The sequence below is a fragment of the Ictidomys tridecemlineatus genome, chromosome 1, assembly GCF_052094955.1.
Source record: "Ictidomys tridecemlineatus isolate mIctTri1 chromosome 1, mIctTri1.hap1, whole genome shotgun sequence".
Taxonomy (NCBI): domain Eukaryota; kingdom Metazoa; phylum Chordata; class Mammalia; order Rodentia; family Sciuridae; genus Ictidomys; species Ictidomys tridecemlineatus.
In genome coordinates, this window is record NC_135477.1 from 70,088,949 (window position 1) to 70,107,438 (window position 18,490).

Genomic DNA, 18,490 nt, shown 5'->3' on the forward strand with positions numbered 1-18,490 from the left:
ATTTGGTTCACTAAAGAGAAGCTTTTGCCTTGATATTATAAAATGTTGAATTAATAAAAATTGAAACAAATCAGATGGTGAAATTTTCATTTATGTTTGTGTCAAAACATTTGTGTCCTTTTGTGGAGGAAATCGTCTGGGTTACTGTGGACATTCTTATCTCCTTTTCTAATAAGATACATGGAATTTTCCTTCCTGTTATAGTTTGACAGAAAAAAAAAATTGGATTTGGCTATTTTGGCAAAATTTCTCAAATCAAAGGGACCATAATTTTTATCATATTGTTAGCTACTCCTGAGAAGCTACTATTATGAATATGGTGGAAAAGTAAATATCATTTTATTTTTAATAAAAAAGAGTGAATTAGGTTTATGTGAGCTCAAGGCTCTGAAATGCCTTTCCTGACCTTATTAAATAATATATGGATATGTAACAACAGCAACAAAGAATTAGCTGGGTATATTTATAATAGAATTCTATTTCAATGAGGGAAGCTATATTTTAAATTCAAGGATGAGTCCATTCTTACGAACAGGAATTTGGAATATTTTATACTGAAGAATTCCCCCAGTCCCACAGATCAGTTATAAATATTAATAGAATTTCAACAGATTCTTTTCAGATTCTAATGTTTAATATTCATTTATATTATGCAGGGAGTTTAATGTCCTGTACAGTACATGTAGATTCTTCTCATTATATAAATGAGCACATGTATGAAGTCTGTAGGGACAATGATCATTAAAAATAGCAAGCCCACATATGATGTTAGAGGACATATCAAAGCCTTTTCATCTCACTTAATAACAAGAAAGTCACTGGTAATCAGCCAAAGGGCTCTTTAGACCAAATTGACTCAATAATATCATATCTACACAAAAAGATTGGTGATTCTGGACAGAGTTAAAAATACTAACTGATATGAAGTATTTATGACACGCAATGAAGTGATTTCCTGTGGTGAGATTTTGCAGTCAGGGTTTCAAACCTGCTCTTGAATTAGTCTCAGCTCTTTGAGTTGCTGACAGCTTACTTCATAGTGCCTTATTCTTCTCAGATATTCTATACTGCAATTAAAAAATAATCTATTCAAAAAATGATTTGGGATTCCATTTAAAAACAGAAAAATTGCATCTAGGTTAATGTTCTCTGAATTGAATACCTTACTCAGGTAATGAGATATTGTTTTGTTAACCTAATGTGTAAGTATTATTATTTTAAATAAATGATAAGATATAAATAAAACTGTACTATTAGCACTTTCCTTCTCCTTTTTCTCAAAATGAAAAAAAATCTACATGACAGACAGACATATACCATAAAATAATTTGTGTGAGATGGCAATTATAAAGACAGCATTTACTGTGTACATGCACTGTGTCAGGTATAGTTTGGGATATGCAATCTTGTGCAACCCTTATAACATTTCTGGGAGACATTATGCTTCAAGTTCAGGCAAGTGAGCAGGGTGCGGTGGTGCATACCTGTAGTTCCAGTGGCTCGGGAGGCTGAGGCAGGAGGATTGCAAATTCAAAGCCAGCCTCAGCAATGGCGAGGCACGTAGCAACTCAGTGAGACCCTGTTTCTGAATAAAATACATAATAGGGCTGGGGATGTGGCTCAGTGGTCTAGTATCCCAGAGTTCAATCCCCTTACCCCCCCCCCCCAAAAAAAAAATTTCAGGCAAGTGAAGCTCAGAGAAATTAAAAAACTCATTCATGGGCATAGATTATTTGAGTCACATGAAGATACTGGTATTCAACTATTTATAGTCTGCAAAGATAGTAGCAGTATTATTTGGTTCAACCTAATTTTAAGCATTGAGTTACAGTTCAAAACGAGGTCTGTGATTCCAAAGTCCATTGAACTATGCTGGATGATACTGGTTCTTTTTGACTACTCATGACAATAAAAACCAAATTATGAATTATACAATAAAGAATTAATCATTCACCAAATTTGAGTTAAAATGAACTCATCATTTGTGGCAAGATTTCCATCTAAGATATCAGGTTAATGTCATTTTGATTTTTAAAAAAAACCTGCTAAAATGCGGCAGAGAAATGACTCATTTGCAGAAATTATCACATATTTTCTAAGTAAAATATCTCAGCTGGAGCACAGTTGTTTTTCAACCAAGTATTAAAAAGAAATATCTTTCACAAAGAGAACAGCAGGATTCTTTGAAGTATAACCTTGGAAATCAAAGTCCATATTATAGGGTATCATTCAAAGCAGATGTATATTCGCCAGAGACCATGGTAAAATTGTTACTGTAAATACTTGTACATCTTTAAGAAAGAAGCTCAATAAAACTTCCAGGTCTTATTGGTAATACCATAGAGTCAAGTACTCCCAATGTTCTAAGAATGGTACATCCAAAAGGAGGCTTCTGATCACTCTGATTGCCAAGAACTCACATATGCTCTTCAAGGGCTTCCACATTCAGCAACTAAATAGAGAGCTCATTCATTGAATATGATTTAAAGGACAGCAGCAGCAGACACGTAGATTGTCTTAAGGATAAATAATTTGCTGCCCAACCATTATTTTTCCTTGCCTGCAAAGTAGGTGACCAATGCTGAAGTATTAATTCTCAATGTTATTTCAGAGCCAGGGAAGGGCATGTCAGGATTACATAAAAGTCAACTGGCCCAGTAAATATTTATGAAGCAGTGAATACACACTCCTATTATGCAATGATGTTAGTGTCTATCTCTTAGTTTTGATCTTGATCGGGATAAGAAGGATCAAGGCATATGTAGCATTTGGGATGGAGAACAGCACGTGCTCCCACTGAAGGAGAGAGCTGCTAATCTTGGAGAACAGCAGCAGGCTCTGCAAGTCAGGGCACAGCAGTTCTTTAGCCCATGAGACATTTAGATTGATCTGAAGAAATCTTGACAGTGAGGAAAGTGGAGGAGGTGTAGGTAAGGGAATGATCCCATCTCTTTGGGATAGTGTTGTCATGGTCACAAATAAAAATGGACTACAATGAAGACTTGTCAAGCTCCTATCCAGCTCGAGTTTTTACTGATTCCCAGACCTGAGGCTCACAAGCTGTCTGAGTTTTACACAGTTTTACAATACTGTTCTCAACTTGCAAAGGTTTTGAGATGCCTCCAGAATGATGAAAACCAGGCACTTGTCTGGGAAGCAGAGCAGTGCACATTATTTTGAGCCCTGGCTTACAACTCGGAGTGTTGACAGCTTCACTTCAGACCGCAGTAAGGACTTAACTTCAGATCCTTCAAAACAGCTCAGTCCCACAGAGACAGCCTTTTTTCAGTTTCCTTCTCTCTTGGATTGATACAATTGCAGGTATCATGGAAATAGCGAGTTGAGTTTTTTGTATTTGAATTATAGAGGCGAGTTGTGTCTTAATTCAAAATAAGGTTCTCAAACAGACATGAGGATTGCCATTTATGCAGCTGATACTAAATTTCTGCAGAGGAACCCACGTAAATAATCCATAAAGTTCCTATTGAATTTCATCCTGCATATTTCAGAAAGTGCCTGGACTATCTTATTAATACACCCCAAGATAAAATTACCATGGATATAAAGCAACTGTTCATACCAGAAGCATGTTGAGGCTGTAGGGAGTTGTGGTAGGATTAAGAAGAAAACCATACAACAAATCAGTTAAAAACCTACATATTAATCCTATAGGTCAAATAGGAGGGAGCCTCTTGTTATCTAGTTTTCTGCTCCTTCTCTTTCTTTGTTCCTTCTTTTTCCCAATGCCTCAGGATGTCTCACATTTTCAATGTAGAAAAGGAATGATAAGCCCTACGTTCAGAGCAATTTAATTCTCCCAACTCTCCCTGTCAAACTGGTATCTAATCTTTCCAGGGGCTCAGTGGATAAAAGAACCATCTCATTAAAAGGACTATAGTTATAAACAGCAAAAATTAGCTGAAATTACATTTAGCATAGCAGTTTCTTCATTATACAATAATTGCACACCTATTACTTGACCTTTGTTAGTGGGAGGTCAGAGGGGCTGTGGCAATTCCCATCTGTGTACTTTGCTGATTTGTTTTCCTCCTTGCTTTACATTGGCCATCCTTACCTCCTCACAAAGCCAAATGCAATGGAGTTACTCCTTGCTGTTTCCTTTTTAAATTGGCAGCAGTGTTTTCTGTTGCTCTCATCTGTGGCCTGTAAATTCCAGGTCTCTGAATTTATTCAGCAAAAACAGTTATCTGATTCTCATTTATGCCTTCTCCTCCATGAATAGTGGATATAAACTACACTAAGTCACCAACACATCTGGCTCTTACGTTCTGGACCAATTCTCGGCCAACATGACGAGCTTTTGTATATAGCAGCTTACAACCATAAGTTCAGGCTAGTACCACAAGTGAAAATACCATTTTCAGGGCGAGCGTAACACAAAGGTGGAATGTTGACACACAAAAAAAGACAGGCTGTTTAACATTCAGGCTTCGCTACTTAGTGCAGATGCTATATAAATCTGTAATTTGGAATTGTTTATACCTATAGAAATGTCAAGCAGCTGTGGACTCCATGCTTTCTTTAACCTTTTGTTCACTGCTTCTTGGACATTTCATGACTGTTTGCACCTACTGAACTTTTTGGAAACCTCAGAAGAAAGTTAAGTGATAGGTCATACTAAAATTTCTGATTTATCCTTGGATTTAAATGTTCCATAGCACCCTCCATCTTTCCTTTTCTCACCTAAAAGAAGGAGATTATTGGGTTTATGTTGAGAAAAGTTCTTAAGTATCCTTTGAAAAGTTCATAAGATTACCACAGGCAACATGATCCTTTCTGGTTTTGATCTTGGGTGTGGGTTATCACTCTATACTGTATAGATCAGTGCATTGCTTTATATTTATGAGAACTCTTGCCGAACTGCACTTCATTAGTCCAACAGAGCCTCATGTGTCCATTTCCTGAAGGAAAGTTCTGAAGAATTTTTCATTTAAACAGATTTATAAAACTTCATCTTTCTTGAGTGTGGGAGCTATCGAACCCTTAGTTCATAGTGCAATGCATGGCACAGAGAAGCATTAAGAACATATTTATATGTATTTGTTCAATTGGATCAATTGAGAATGAAAAACGTATAATCAAATATTTGGGAATTCAATTTCGTTGAAATTGAATGTATTTGCTGAACTGATATATATCCCAGTAATATAATCTATAAAATAGTTTTAAAGTCTATTTTTTGATGGGTATACTTAGCTGACTTTCCACACTCTCTTTCCATCCCTGGCATGATTTTTATAAAGTTAAGTGGGTGGACAAGTATATGTTATCTTGAGGTAAATCTTTCCCACTGAGGACAGCCTGACAGAGAAACCAGAGGCTGAGAGTGGTTGTTGTTTGTTTTCACTTTCTGTGCAAATGTCTCCTTACAAAATGGGATGTTATTTTATTCTATAACAAAAGTTCATCTTTTGTTTTCAAATATAAAGAAATATTATGTGAAATAAAGACTAATCTATTTTATACCTTGTGTCTATTAATTTAAATGACAGAATTCACATATATTTGTCCATATATGTTATATATGAATGTATTGTTGTTTTGTTCTGTTCTGTTCTCTCTGAGAGACGGTGCCAAAATCTGATACTACAATTATGTGATATTCTATGGCATCATTGTAATAATGAGAAGTATACTTGCAATTACTATTTGACTGCTGTTGACTAAATTGCCCTAACTAGTTTATATGGGAAGCATCAGTTACCTAATTGAATTACAAATTGCTATGTCTATCATATCATGACTTTTGTAACTAGTTACTGCTTATTATTTTAGGATGATTGCTAGTTTATCTGAGATCTCTGATTTTTTTTAAACAAAAGGCTAAGGTGGAAAGCTTACAGTTTTTTTATGACTATAGTTCTTCTTTTACTTTCTTCTATCTTCTTTCCCCTTTCTTTTTTCCTTCCTTTCTTTTCTATTTATAAAATTGTATCTGTCTGGGTTGCATTTACTACAAATTCAATTAATTCCACATTTATTCAAATCCTAGAGCAGACCATTTTATGTTGTCAAATCACATGGCTATCTGCTTAATTGGAATAATTATGAAATTGCTTAAGTGATCATGAGGCAACTAGATTTAAGGCCCCTGGCTCAATTCAACTGTTTACTGGATTTCATATTATGCCCCTGTCTTTTATAAAAAGTATATGTAATAAACAGCCATATGGAATAACATTTCTGCATCTTTTATAAAACAACCATTAAAGGCATTACATATTATATTAGTATTTGTCATTCAAGGCACCTAATAATAAAATGCTTGTAAGGATAAATTCCATTTGATAAAAAGTCTATTCATTTCTTTGTCTTCTTTTTGAATAAATTGGAATTGTTTTCTTTGATTAGATCTTGAAAACTACGTAATTGTAGGTAACAACCATCCTATGTCTAGAGTCACAGATTATATTAATCTCTTCAGATTTGCTTCCTACTGCCTAATTTATTGGTCATTAACACTCTTCCAGATGGTGAAAAAAGAAGCATGCTAAAATGCTGATATTCATTTTCAGGGTCATTTATATGACTTATTTATTTAATTTGCTTGTTCTGACTTCTATCTGTACTGCTAAAAGAGGACTGCATTCACCTAAGTCAGAATTCTATATTTATGTCCTTTTGCTCTGGAGACTATAATATCTGAATTGAAGCCTGGAATTATTAATTATAAAGTAAGTGCTACAGGTAACTGACTTACTATTAAACTATTTATTCCTTAATAACCCTTTGGGGGTTTGGTGGCATTATTTCCCTCATCACATTGAGGAGGAAACATAGTTTAACTAGCTTACTGAATGTCATACATCAGGTAAGTGGTGGAAATGAGTTGAACTTTGGTAGTTTGACTCCTGGCTAGTTTGATTACAAATTTAATCTTGGCGGCACCTCGGGGAGGTAAATATGTCACACTTGTGGCAGGTAAACATGGGAGGTAAACATGTCACACTTGTGGCATTATTCCCTACTCCCTCTGCATGAAAGACATTGCCAATTGTTGGCAGAATCCTTTTCTACTGAGTCTAATACTCAGCTTTGGAATCAATCTTATTTTCAGCTCTAGGTCCTGACTGTTGAATGATTTGCACTTGTGTTTGAAACCTATTTATCATCCATTTGTGTCAGTTACTTTTATAGAAGGAGGTATGCTAAGTATTGCAGTAACTGGCTAGATATTCACAAAATCCACTTTTTCTTCTTCCTTAATGCATAGGTAGATGCAACTTCCCTTCCAAATTGGTGTGTCCACATAAGTGTATTCTAATCAACAGAATATAAGCACACCTAGTGTACATCACCTGTAGGCCCAGGTCTTCCCATGTGCTATCCTTCATTCTCTTTCTCAGTGATTTGATGTATAAGGGCACAATGAGTCAAAAGATGGTATGGCTCTAGATATCTGAAAATTTTCTTTTTTCCCCCTAATTTTCTCTAGTATTTATGAGAAACAGTGTAATAACTTGATTCACGTATATAATGTGTAAGGATCAAATCGGGGTGATTAGTGTTTCAATCTTCTTAAATGTTTATCATTAACTTCTTTGAAGAAAGCTATCTATTGTTTGGGGTGCACAAGAAATGAATTTCTGTCACATTTAGGCCATTAAAGTTTTGGGTATGTCTGTCACAAAAACTAGGCTAACAAATACAAAGCTCATGCAAGAGCATATCAATATCACTTTTCAGTACCAGATTTTGAATCCAAGTCCAAATTCTTCCCACTCTACAAATTGTATTGATAATTTAAAAAAATATTTCATGTGTATTTTAACTTTCTGTTACTATAATAAATGCCTGAGATAATCAACTTATAAAGATTAGGGTTTATTTTGGTTTACAGGTTTGGAGGTTTCAGTCCAAGGTTGCTTGGCCCCATTGTTTTTGGGCCTGTAGTGAGGCAGCGTATCTTGGGGGTAGTATATGGTAGAAAAGCTGATCACCCCATGGCTGGGAAGCAGAAAAGAGAAAAAGAGGGGCTAGGATTCCACTACCCTCTTCAAGAGCATACTTCCCCAAACTGGAAGACCTTCCCTGGGCCCCACCTCTTAAAGTTTCTTCTAGTTCCCAACAACTCAAGCTAGGGACCAAGTTTTTAATACATGGGCTTTTGGGGCAGAAACATTGGAGATACAAACTATAGCATGCTGTTAATATAATAAAGATTTTTTAAAATTTATAATGCCTTAAATTTGAATCCCACTAAGATTTGAGTTTGTTGAGTGACAAGGGCTCCCTATCTCTAAAAATATCTCCACATCAGTGCCTTTAGGACCAGACCTCCCCAGTCCAATCAAAGGTCTATTACTCCTGCCAAAGTAAGAAGCACAAAAGACAACATCAAACAAGGATTTCTAGAGTATGTGCTGGGGAATCATTTCTAAAGGCTGTTCATGGGTTCAAATGGTCCATGGTCAAATATATTTGGGAAATTCTAGATTAAATGAAGTGAAAATGTGTCTGTTTTTAATGTTCAACATTAAAAGCAAATCAATACTACTCTAAAATTTCATCTTACACCAATCAGAATGGCAGTTATCAAGAATACAAGCAACAATAAGTATTGGTGAGAATGTGGGGGGAAAAGGCACACTCATACATTCCTGGTGGGACTGTAAATTGATGCAACCAATCTGGAAAGCAGTATGAAGATTCCTTAGAAAACTTGGAATGGAACCACCATTTGACCCAGCTATCCCACTCCTCACTCTTTACCTTAAAGACTTAAAAACAGCATACTACAGTAATGCAGACACTTCAATGTTTATAGCAACACAATTTACAATTGCTAAACTGTGGAAGCAACCTAGATGCCCTTCAATAGATGAATGAATAAATAAATTGTGGTACATATACATAATGGAATGTTACTCAGCATTAAAAGAAAATAAAATTATGGCATTTGCAGGTAAATTGATGGAGTTGAAGAATATCATGCTAAGTGAAACAAGCCAATCTCAAAAAACAGGGACTAAATGTTTTCTCTAATAAGTGGATGCTAATCCACATTGGGGGTGGGGGGGCGGCCATGGGATAAGTGAAGTAACTTTGGATGGGGCAAAGTGGGGAAGTGGGGGTAAGAAGGACAGTGGAATAAGACGGACGTCATTACCTTAGGTACATGTATGATTGCATGAATGGTGTAACTCAACTTTATGCACAATCAGATAAGTGAAAAATTCTGCTCCATTTGTGTACAATAAATCAAAGAGCTGTCTACTGTCATGTATAACTGATTAGAACTAATAAATAGATAGATAGATAGATAGATAGATAGATAAATGTGTCTTTTTTATAGGAATATCCTTTAAAGGGATATTTCCTAAAACTTTCCAAAAAGGTCAATATCATTTTATGACAGAGTTCCTTCCCAAAGAGCATTGTGAGGAATTAGCATTCCACATAATACATTTTTGGAAACACAAACATCAGTATATTGATTTAGACCCATAAATACTGGTACATGAAGCTGGATCTTGGAATTTAGGTCCTCTACAGAAGGAACTGTTCGTTCTGATTGCGGCTTTCTGTACATTCTGCCTGACATCTGACAGATGATTATGCCTCGATCTTTGGTATGGGCTATTTCTTTATCTTCTGTCTCAAAAGACTTATAAATACGCTGAATTTTGTGATCTCAACCCTGCCAGACCTCATCTATCTGGTTGCTGCTCTACCTTGATAGAACACAAAGGTTTCCTTTCATTAGCTGAGTATGGGCATCATAGTATTCATTCTCGATTTAATCAAACTCCTCAAATAAAAGGTGAGCATGGAGTAGCAATAGTGACATAAAAAAACATCTTGGGCTGGGGATATAGCTCAGTTGGTAGAGTGCTTGCCTCACATGCACAAGACCCTGGGTTCAATCCCCAGCACCATGAAAAAAAGAAAAGAATAGAAAAGAAAAACATCTCTTACTGACCCAGAACAATAATCATATTAATGAAATATAGTGGAGTTACATTATATGGACATTTATATTATGTGAGGTCAACCTGATGCACTTAATACTCTGGCCCCGGATAGTGAGAAAAATCAGTTTAAGTGAAGGCTATAAGATTCTATGTTAGGAAATGTCATTACTGGAGGCTTCAGATAATTCAAAACTTGCATAATAGAAGATAAATTTTCCAACACTTGACAAAAGAAGGCAGGTATTCTTTGCCATTTGAACTGGCACCACCATGGGCTGTAGCAAAATCATGGTCTTAACAATTTTAAAATTGTGTGATTGTTGATATAAAAATGTCTTTAAAATTCTATTATTACAAATGTTGTCAATCATGTGGGAGTTTGTTAATATTCTTATGTTGCACTCTTTCAAATCTGCACAGTTTTATAAATTGTCACTGTAATGGAATGTGGGTGCTTTCACACACCATCCCACTCCATTTGTACAGTGGATTTCATCTGTTAGGAGATATGACTGCTATTTCTTTCCTTCCTATGTGCCTTTCATAGTAGAAAATATCACTCCATCCTATAAATGCAAAGCAAGTATTTAATTTATCATCACCCAAAGAAACTGAAATCTATTGAATTTTGTGAAATGGCTGCACAACAATTTGTTATGTTATTGAAGGTTGTTCTGTCATTCTCCAAAATGTAATGTAGTTTTAAGGGACTTCAAAGGTAATTTTGAATATTCTTCTCTTTATGTGCCAATTTTAGAACTTGCCTTCTACAAAATATATGACTGTACTTGAAGATAATGGGTATTACTAATTGTCAACCCAGTATCCATTACTTACTTCTTTTTCCCTAACAAACCCCTATTATATTCAAGGGTGACTCTTCACATGACTAACAGGAAGAGGACTCTAATATAAGTTGCAGTTGATTTGTCTAGACTTATCAGAATATTCCTACCCATTTTTCCAGTGACTGATTTTGGATTGGATGAGTAACCTAATTTTGGTTTATAAATATGAGAAGTCTGTTAAGGGGTTTCTGGAAAAATTCCCTTGATTCGTAGAAAGGAGCAGAGTCAGTGAGGATCCCTTTTATTCCTAAGCATGTTGTTAGTTTTCTGTACAATTCCAGTAGCTACTGCCATTTTGCTATCACGCCTCTGAGGATGTCAACATCAAGAATAGAAGAGAGCTGAGAAATATGAAACCTGGGACCTTAAAGATAGTGCTCAATTTCTGTATCAACCAGTTCTAAAGTCTCCCCAATCTCTTCTTCCTAGTCAGCTTGTGCTTCTGTAACAAAATACAGAGACTAGGTGGCTCAAACAACAGAAATTTCTCACCTTTCTGGAGCCTGGGATGTCCAAGGTCGAGGTGCTGGTCTACTTTGTACCTGGTGAGGGCTTTCTTCATGGCCTGCAGATAGCTGACTTCTTGCTGCCTCACCAGGCTTTTCCTTGCTGTTTGAAAGCCATGACCGAGAAATAGGAACTCTTTCTCTCTTGCTCTTCTAATAGGACCACCAATTCTATTGGGTTAGGACTCCACCCTTATGATCTCATGTAATCTTAATTACCTGCTAAAATCCTTATATCTAAATACAATCACACTGGGATTAAGGCTTGAACCTATGAATTGGAGGAGACACCATTCAGTTCATAACAGATAACATACCAGGTGTCCTTATGTTGTTTAAACAAGTTTATTTTTTTTTTCTGTTACATACAGATGGACACACCCTGACAGATATAATATCTTATGAAGCAATATACAGGGGATAATGTCTAATTCCTAGCATATAACTTGAGAAAAATGAAGGCTATTTTCCTTTCCTCAGAACAAAGCAGTGTGGAGTTAAAAATGGTGAGTCCATTGCTGTTATAGGGCATTTCATGAACTGCTGATTGTACATATATGTGATATCATGTTAACATAAACAGTCCAGCTCTTAGGGAGTTTTAAGTTATAAAAGAAACATTTTTCTAAGATCATGTGCTCTGATAGAAAAACCACACTCCAGACTACTTTTATCATTATAAGGCTCTGGCAAGCCGAGAGACTTTAGTTGGTGATTTTATCAAGCAAGACTTCTAACTAATGGCTTGGTGAAACCATCACTGGGCCATAAAACACTATTACACATTGAAGCAATGATTTCTTTCAAGAGTTTAGTCATTTTAGGTCATTACAGTTTATTTATGAAAAATGGTATCTTGGGGAGACACCACAATCCTCCTACAAGTAAGAATATAGTCGTATTTCATTAATTAATTTATTTTTTGCCTAAAATTAATGTTTTATTTTTCTTGCAATTCAAATTTAATTTTTATAACTATCTTCAATAAAAAGGTGAAGGGTAGACAGATTTCATCGCATTCTAAGAAAGCTCTTGTGAAACATATTGCCTATCATTTTAGTTACACTGTATACCAAGTAATTTTACTCTATTTTTCCAGATGAAATGTAAATAAACAACAAAACTATGATGAAGTGAAGGATTTTCATAACACAGTAAAGTTCACTTTTATTTCTAGCCAGAGAAATGGAAAATCAGTACTTATCAAATTTTAAAAAGCCCAAGCCAAACAAACAGAAAGGAACTCCACCAAGAAACAGACAATGAGGGATACATTTGCATATACATGGATCCATATTAAAGCAATAGAACATGGGCCATTTTGAAATCTTAAACTTTCTGACACTATTTTCATGAACTCGGTAATACAAACCATGTGGTGAATGATTTTCTAAAAAACTTTGCTGGTTTCACTGTGTATTTTATGACTGGGCAAATGTGACATTAAATTTTATCCCCTGTGGCTTGGAGTTAAATGCTTGCTCTGTTCAGAATGGCAACACTCAATTAAACAGCATTTTTCATGATCTACACCCACCATTGTTACTGTATTTAAGGGAAATAATGGGGGTACTGACCTATATTGCGCTTCTTATTATCAATGGAGACGAAGCGTATGCAGGGATTACTGGTGATGTACTGCCCAGCCCAAGGGACGTCAATCTTCGTGCCAGCTTCATAAAAGAGGCCCAGAGCATAGCGAGAGGAGTAGCTCACAGACTCCAGTTGCTGCCTTTGGCATTTACTAATTACTGTGGAAGAAGAAATAAAGGGCATCAAACTTGAAAATATCATCTTTCCTTTCAATTCATTAAATACAGAATTTCTTTATACCAGTTCCAACTGTTTCCACTAACTCCAGCTTACTTACCATGAATTTTGAAAGGTAATGTTAAATAGCAGTGGCTCTAATTTCTTTTCAGAGTGATTACTAGTGTTGTTTTTATTAAGCTGAAGGTCCAAACTCTTTAGACTGGCAGTCAGGTTTCTCAAAATCTGGCTCTAATTTGTTTTTCTAGTTTGGTATCCTATTTATTGTCCTTTAACTGTTTCGTAACATTATAGATTTCATGTACTGAACACTTATTATGTGCTTGGTTTTTTGCTAAGTACTTGACACAGATTTTCATTCTATCGTAAGAGTCTTATAATGTGAGTATTATTTCTGTGTTACAGGTGAGGAGACTGATGCTTCCTTAGTTATGACCTTTTACATTTTCCATGTTATGTGGTAATTTCTTTGCCTGTTATTTTCCCACCAGTGGATCCTAATCCTTCCTTAAGCACAGGGAGACACCTTAGTCATCTTCGTTGTAGGCTGATTCCCTACTCATGACAGGCACAATAATTAAGCCATAAAGGGATAGAAAGTTAAATACAGTCATGCAAAATGACTTGAAATGTAAGAGGTAAACAATCAATAAATGTCAAAGGTCTGGAAAAGGAATTGGACAGGTTGGGTTCAAATCCTGACTCTGCCAGTTACCAGGAATGTGATGCTGCTTAAGCTACTTAATTTCTCTGATTATAGTTCTCTAGTTTGTAAGTGGCAATATTAATACAAAATGTATTAGTCTGTTGTAAGGATGACATGAAATAATACACAGTACAGTGCCTGGCATGTAACAGGTGTTCATTAAGTGGTAACTAGAATAGACAGAAAAATATTTAGGAAAACGAGGCAGCATTCCATCCTGGGATTGTGAAGGAAGAGATTTCTCCCAGTTGTTAATTTCCATCTCCAATCCCAATCTCAGTGAATGGCTTATTCATAAATGTATAGTCTTAATAATCTGAGTTTCAGAGAGGCCATAGTTCTATTCTGAACGGTTAGGCAAGCTAGTTTAGATAAAGAACACATGGAAAAATCTTACTTAATAAGTGACAGATATCCTAGTTAGGGATAAGCAGATCTCAAGAGTGGGTGGCAACAGTAGTTAAACCTTGGAGAAGCAACTTCAGGTATAGAGAGAGGCAGGAAGGATATTCCATGAATTATTTAAGCATAGTAATAATTCTATAAACTATTACAACTACAAATATTTTTAGAATCTGGCTACCAAACATTTTCAGAATTATTGAAATTGGAGTTTTGAGATGACACTAGACTCCTCACTTGGCCAATTTCCTCTGGGTTCTTGTCTTGCAAATTTTGAAGAATAAAATCTATGGCCAATCATGGAAAGGAAGAGTAAACACAGTAGGATTTCTTTAAGTGAGAAGAGATAGAACTCCAACCTTGCAGGAAGGGTCCTGATAACAAAACAAAACAAAACAAAAACCCTTTTGGTGTGCTAGCTTAGGATTTACATATGATTCTGGGTAGAGCATGCAGCAAAATCTATGTAAAACAGGCATTGAAAACAGCACCAAAATCATTGATTAAAATCTATGTAAAACAGGCATTGAAAATAACACCAAGATTCACAGATCCAAGTCTATGTAAAACAGGTATTATGAACAGCTTCAAAATCACGGATTAGATCAAAGTCTGCTGTAAAATAGGCATTGTGAAAATAGCACCACGGCTATCTCACCTTTGAGTTTTAATTCTTCTATCAACTTCTGTCTGGGTTCCGCCCCCCGCCCCCCCCCCCCCCCGCGCCCTCCCCCCACCTTCTTGTTTTCCCACCTCTGGGACAAAGGAGTTGGCCGGAGGTGTTCCCACAGGTGAGCCTCATGGCCTTTTACATTTGAAATAGGCCTTGGTAGTACTCATTAATATTTCTGCTGATTAGCCTCCAGGTATCCTTCCTGCATTTGAACGAGGCTGACCATTGATATTCATTCTGATCTCATTTGATTTTTACCAAATCCCTGCCAGGATAGGTGCTTATAATTTTCACTTTAAAGCTCCAGGAAGGTACACTTGGAGAGGTTAGTAACTTGCCATGGGATGCACAGCCACCACACACAGGGACCAAGATGAAGCCAGAGTTCCCATTTTGGAGTCATGGACATGACCAGTCTTTGCCCTGCTGATCTCAGTTTCACAAGAAACTCTGACATTGCCTTTTCCTCTGAATATGAATGGTTATTTTGCACTGAGATGTAAAAGTCATTGTTTCCTTCAGCCATCATTTTCTGCCTTATTGAAAGCTTTACTTGATGAACAAATGATCTTCTGACATTAGCCTCATTACAGTCTATATAGTCTATATATATTATGTAATATCTGTAATTTTCTATTATACATAGAAATATATATAATAGAAAGATATGTGTGTGAGATATTTCTTATATATAAATACACATATTATGAGATCTATCTATACAAATGTATTAAATAAATATACATGTATAGATCTCTCTCTCTCTCTCTCACACACTCACACACACATACACACACCATGCATTATAAAATATATTTTACTACTATGATGAGAGTAAAATGGCTGAAAATTGTAATGAATAGAGTAGTTTATTTTCATAGTTCCATTAATTAGGAGAACTGTTCTTATTTCATTTTCCTTGTATATTCATCTATATGGGCATATGTGTGCATGTGTGGGTTTAGGGGAGGCAAAAGCAGAGGGGGAGGGAGAGAAACAGAGACCTTGTCTGCATTACTGAGAAACATTAAATAAGTAATTTCATTTTTTTTTTGTTTACTACTGTAATTTTATTTTCTAAGTTTCCTAGCCTATAAAAGAAGGCTAATGATAATTCTGCCTAAGTCCTATATTTTGGTGACAAACTCGCCTATCCATCCATCCATCATTATCTACTTTATGACAGTACTGTTCAAGATGAAGAGCAGAAAGATAAAGTTCCTGCTCTCATTCAGTTTAAATATTAGAGAAGGAAATTACAAATCCAAATCCAAGTAAATGATGTATCAGTTGGTGACAAAAGCTATACATAAAAATAAAGCATGGTAAAGGATGTAACAAGTGTGGGTGGTGAGGCTATTTTGTATTGACTTTTAGGTCAGTACAGTAAATTGGTTATCACCAAAAACTACGAACAATAAAATGTCTATCAATTGTGGAATGAATAAATATATTGTCATATATACATACAAAGAATACTATCCCATAATTAATTAACTATAGCTTTATAAAACCTCATTTATATCATTAGCATAATATTGAGTGACAAAGTAACACAAAGAATATATACTCCTCAAAGTATTTTATTCTGTTTGGTTTTGGAAGCTGCTACTACTGCTTTTCCAGCCAAGGACATATATGAATCTGCTTCTGTTTTAAAAGTTATCATTAGGAACAGGTAAGACGGTAAAATAAATACACCACTGGTGAAACTCCACATTATAAACAACCACAACAATGGGATCCTAATTAGAATGTATTTATAATATGTCAAAATGCACTGTATTGTCATGCATATCTAAAAAGAATAAATAAAATTTTTTTTAAATGCAAAAAAATTATCATTTGGGGTGAGGTAAGACTGCAGGCACAGAAGAGTGGAACTGGGGCAAAAGAGGAAGTCAGAAGCGCTTACATTTTGGATGTAATACATAAAAAGGTGTGTGTAAGTGTATGTATGCATTTTTTTAGTAAAAATTATGGAAGGACATTAATTTGGATTAAGCTCTTGTACTAGGCATTGACACACCAACCCAAAATGGAGCCACACATGCTAATGTTCCATGTCAGCAAACTGAAACCTAATAAACAGTTGTTTATTTGCAAGATCTGATATTCTGAGAAATTGGGAGACATGACAGCCCCAAATAGAACAGTTTTCAAAAATAAAAACAGGGGATTCACAGAATTCAATCAAAAGGGGCCTAGTCCACTTAAACCAGCATGATAAAGAAGTGCCCTCTGCTTTAATCAATACAAGGAAAGTAACCTGAAGTAACCTGATGCCAACTAACCTGATTTATGTATTTTGCTGTTTCTTTGTTCCTGCTCAACCTGACTTACAAAACTAAGAGCTCTATCATGCTCAGTGGAGCTCCTGTTTTGTAGACTGTATGAGACCTGGTTAATGAATTGCTAATAAAGCCAGATCTTTAAATCTCAATTTGTTAAATTTTTCCTTTAACAATGTATGTACCCACACATATATACATAGAAAAATAAGAAATACATAATATATATTTACATAATACATACATTTTAATACATCTATACAGAGAAGTATCTTATGAATTTTCATAATGTGAATTCACACTATAACCAGCAGTCAGATCAATAAACAGAACATTACCTATCAGAACCCCAGAAACTACCTTCTTCCTTTGCAGGCATGCCCTATTTCTCTGCTGGGGTAACAAGCAATCCCGAATTCTAATACCATAGATTAGTTTAGCTCCTTTTGAACTTCACATAAGTAGAACAATATGGTATATATTCTTTATGTCACTTTGTCACTCAATATTACGCCTATGATATAAATGAGGTTATATAAGGCTATAGTTAATTAATTATGGGATAGTATTCTTTATATGTATATATGACAATATATTTATTCATTCCACAATTGATCGACGTTTTATTGTTTGTAGTTTTTTTGTGATAGCCAATTTACTGTGAAGAGCATATGTATATGATTTCCTTGGTTATATACTTAGTATTGGAATTTCTACATCATGGGGTTCACATATGTTCAGCTGTGGTGAATACTGTCAACTAGTTTTCTAAACTGATTGTATCAATTCATATCCTCAACATGGGTGGATGTATGAAAGTCCAATTGTTCCACATCATTGTCAATATTTGCTACTATTTGCCTTTTTAATTTGGGTACAATGATATCATCATGTTGTGGTTTTAGTTTGCATTGAATGATAATGAATATTTGGGAATCTTTCTAAATTTGTCATTTGGATATTCTTTAAGACTGCCTACTCAAATCTTTGCCTATGTTTCTTTTGGGTTTTCTGATTTTTTCTTATTGCTACATAGGAATTCTTTATATATTCTAGCTATGAATTTTACCAATGAATTGCAAAAGCTTTCTTCTCAAGAACTTTCATTTTTATTCTCTTAATAGAGTAGTTTAATGTATATAGAGTTTTAGTTTTAATCTAGTCCAAGTTATCAGTCTTTTCACTTATAGTTAGCATTTTTGGGTCCTGTTTAATAACTCTGCCTACTAGCCTACTCCAAGGTCATGAGTACACTCTCTTAGGTGATCTACTTTTTTCTTTTCTTTTTTTCCTTCTTTTTGAAAGTGTTATTGGTTTACCTTCCATAGGGTTTGGATATTATTTTGAAGATAAGACCTT

At 35.3% G+C, this 18,490-nt stretch overlaps 1 protein-coding gene across 8 annotated transcripts in view; it reads right to left on the reverse strand.

The window, feature by feature from the left end:
* The window catches only part of Rnls (renalase, FAD dependent amine oxidase), a 387,611-nt gene that overhangs the window by 140,932 nt on the left and 228,189 nt on the right, over positions 1-18,490 (reverse strand). For all 8 annotated transcript variants that reach the window (XR_013436093.1, XR_013436085.1, XR_005728657.2 and 5 more), the window contains one exon: positions 12,867-13,040. Coding sequence is in view for 4 of the 8 variants with exons in the window: in XM_040273777.2 (XP_040129711.1) it covers positions 12,867-13,040 (174 nt within the window). In the remaining 4 variants the exon portion in view is untranslated. The remainder of the gene's footprint in view (positions 1-12,866; positions 13,041-18,490) is intronic.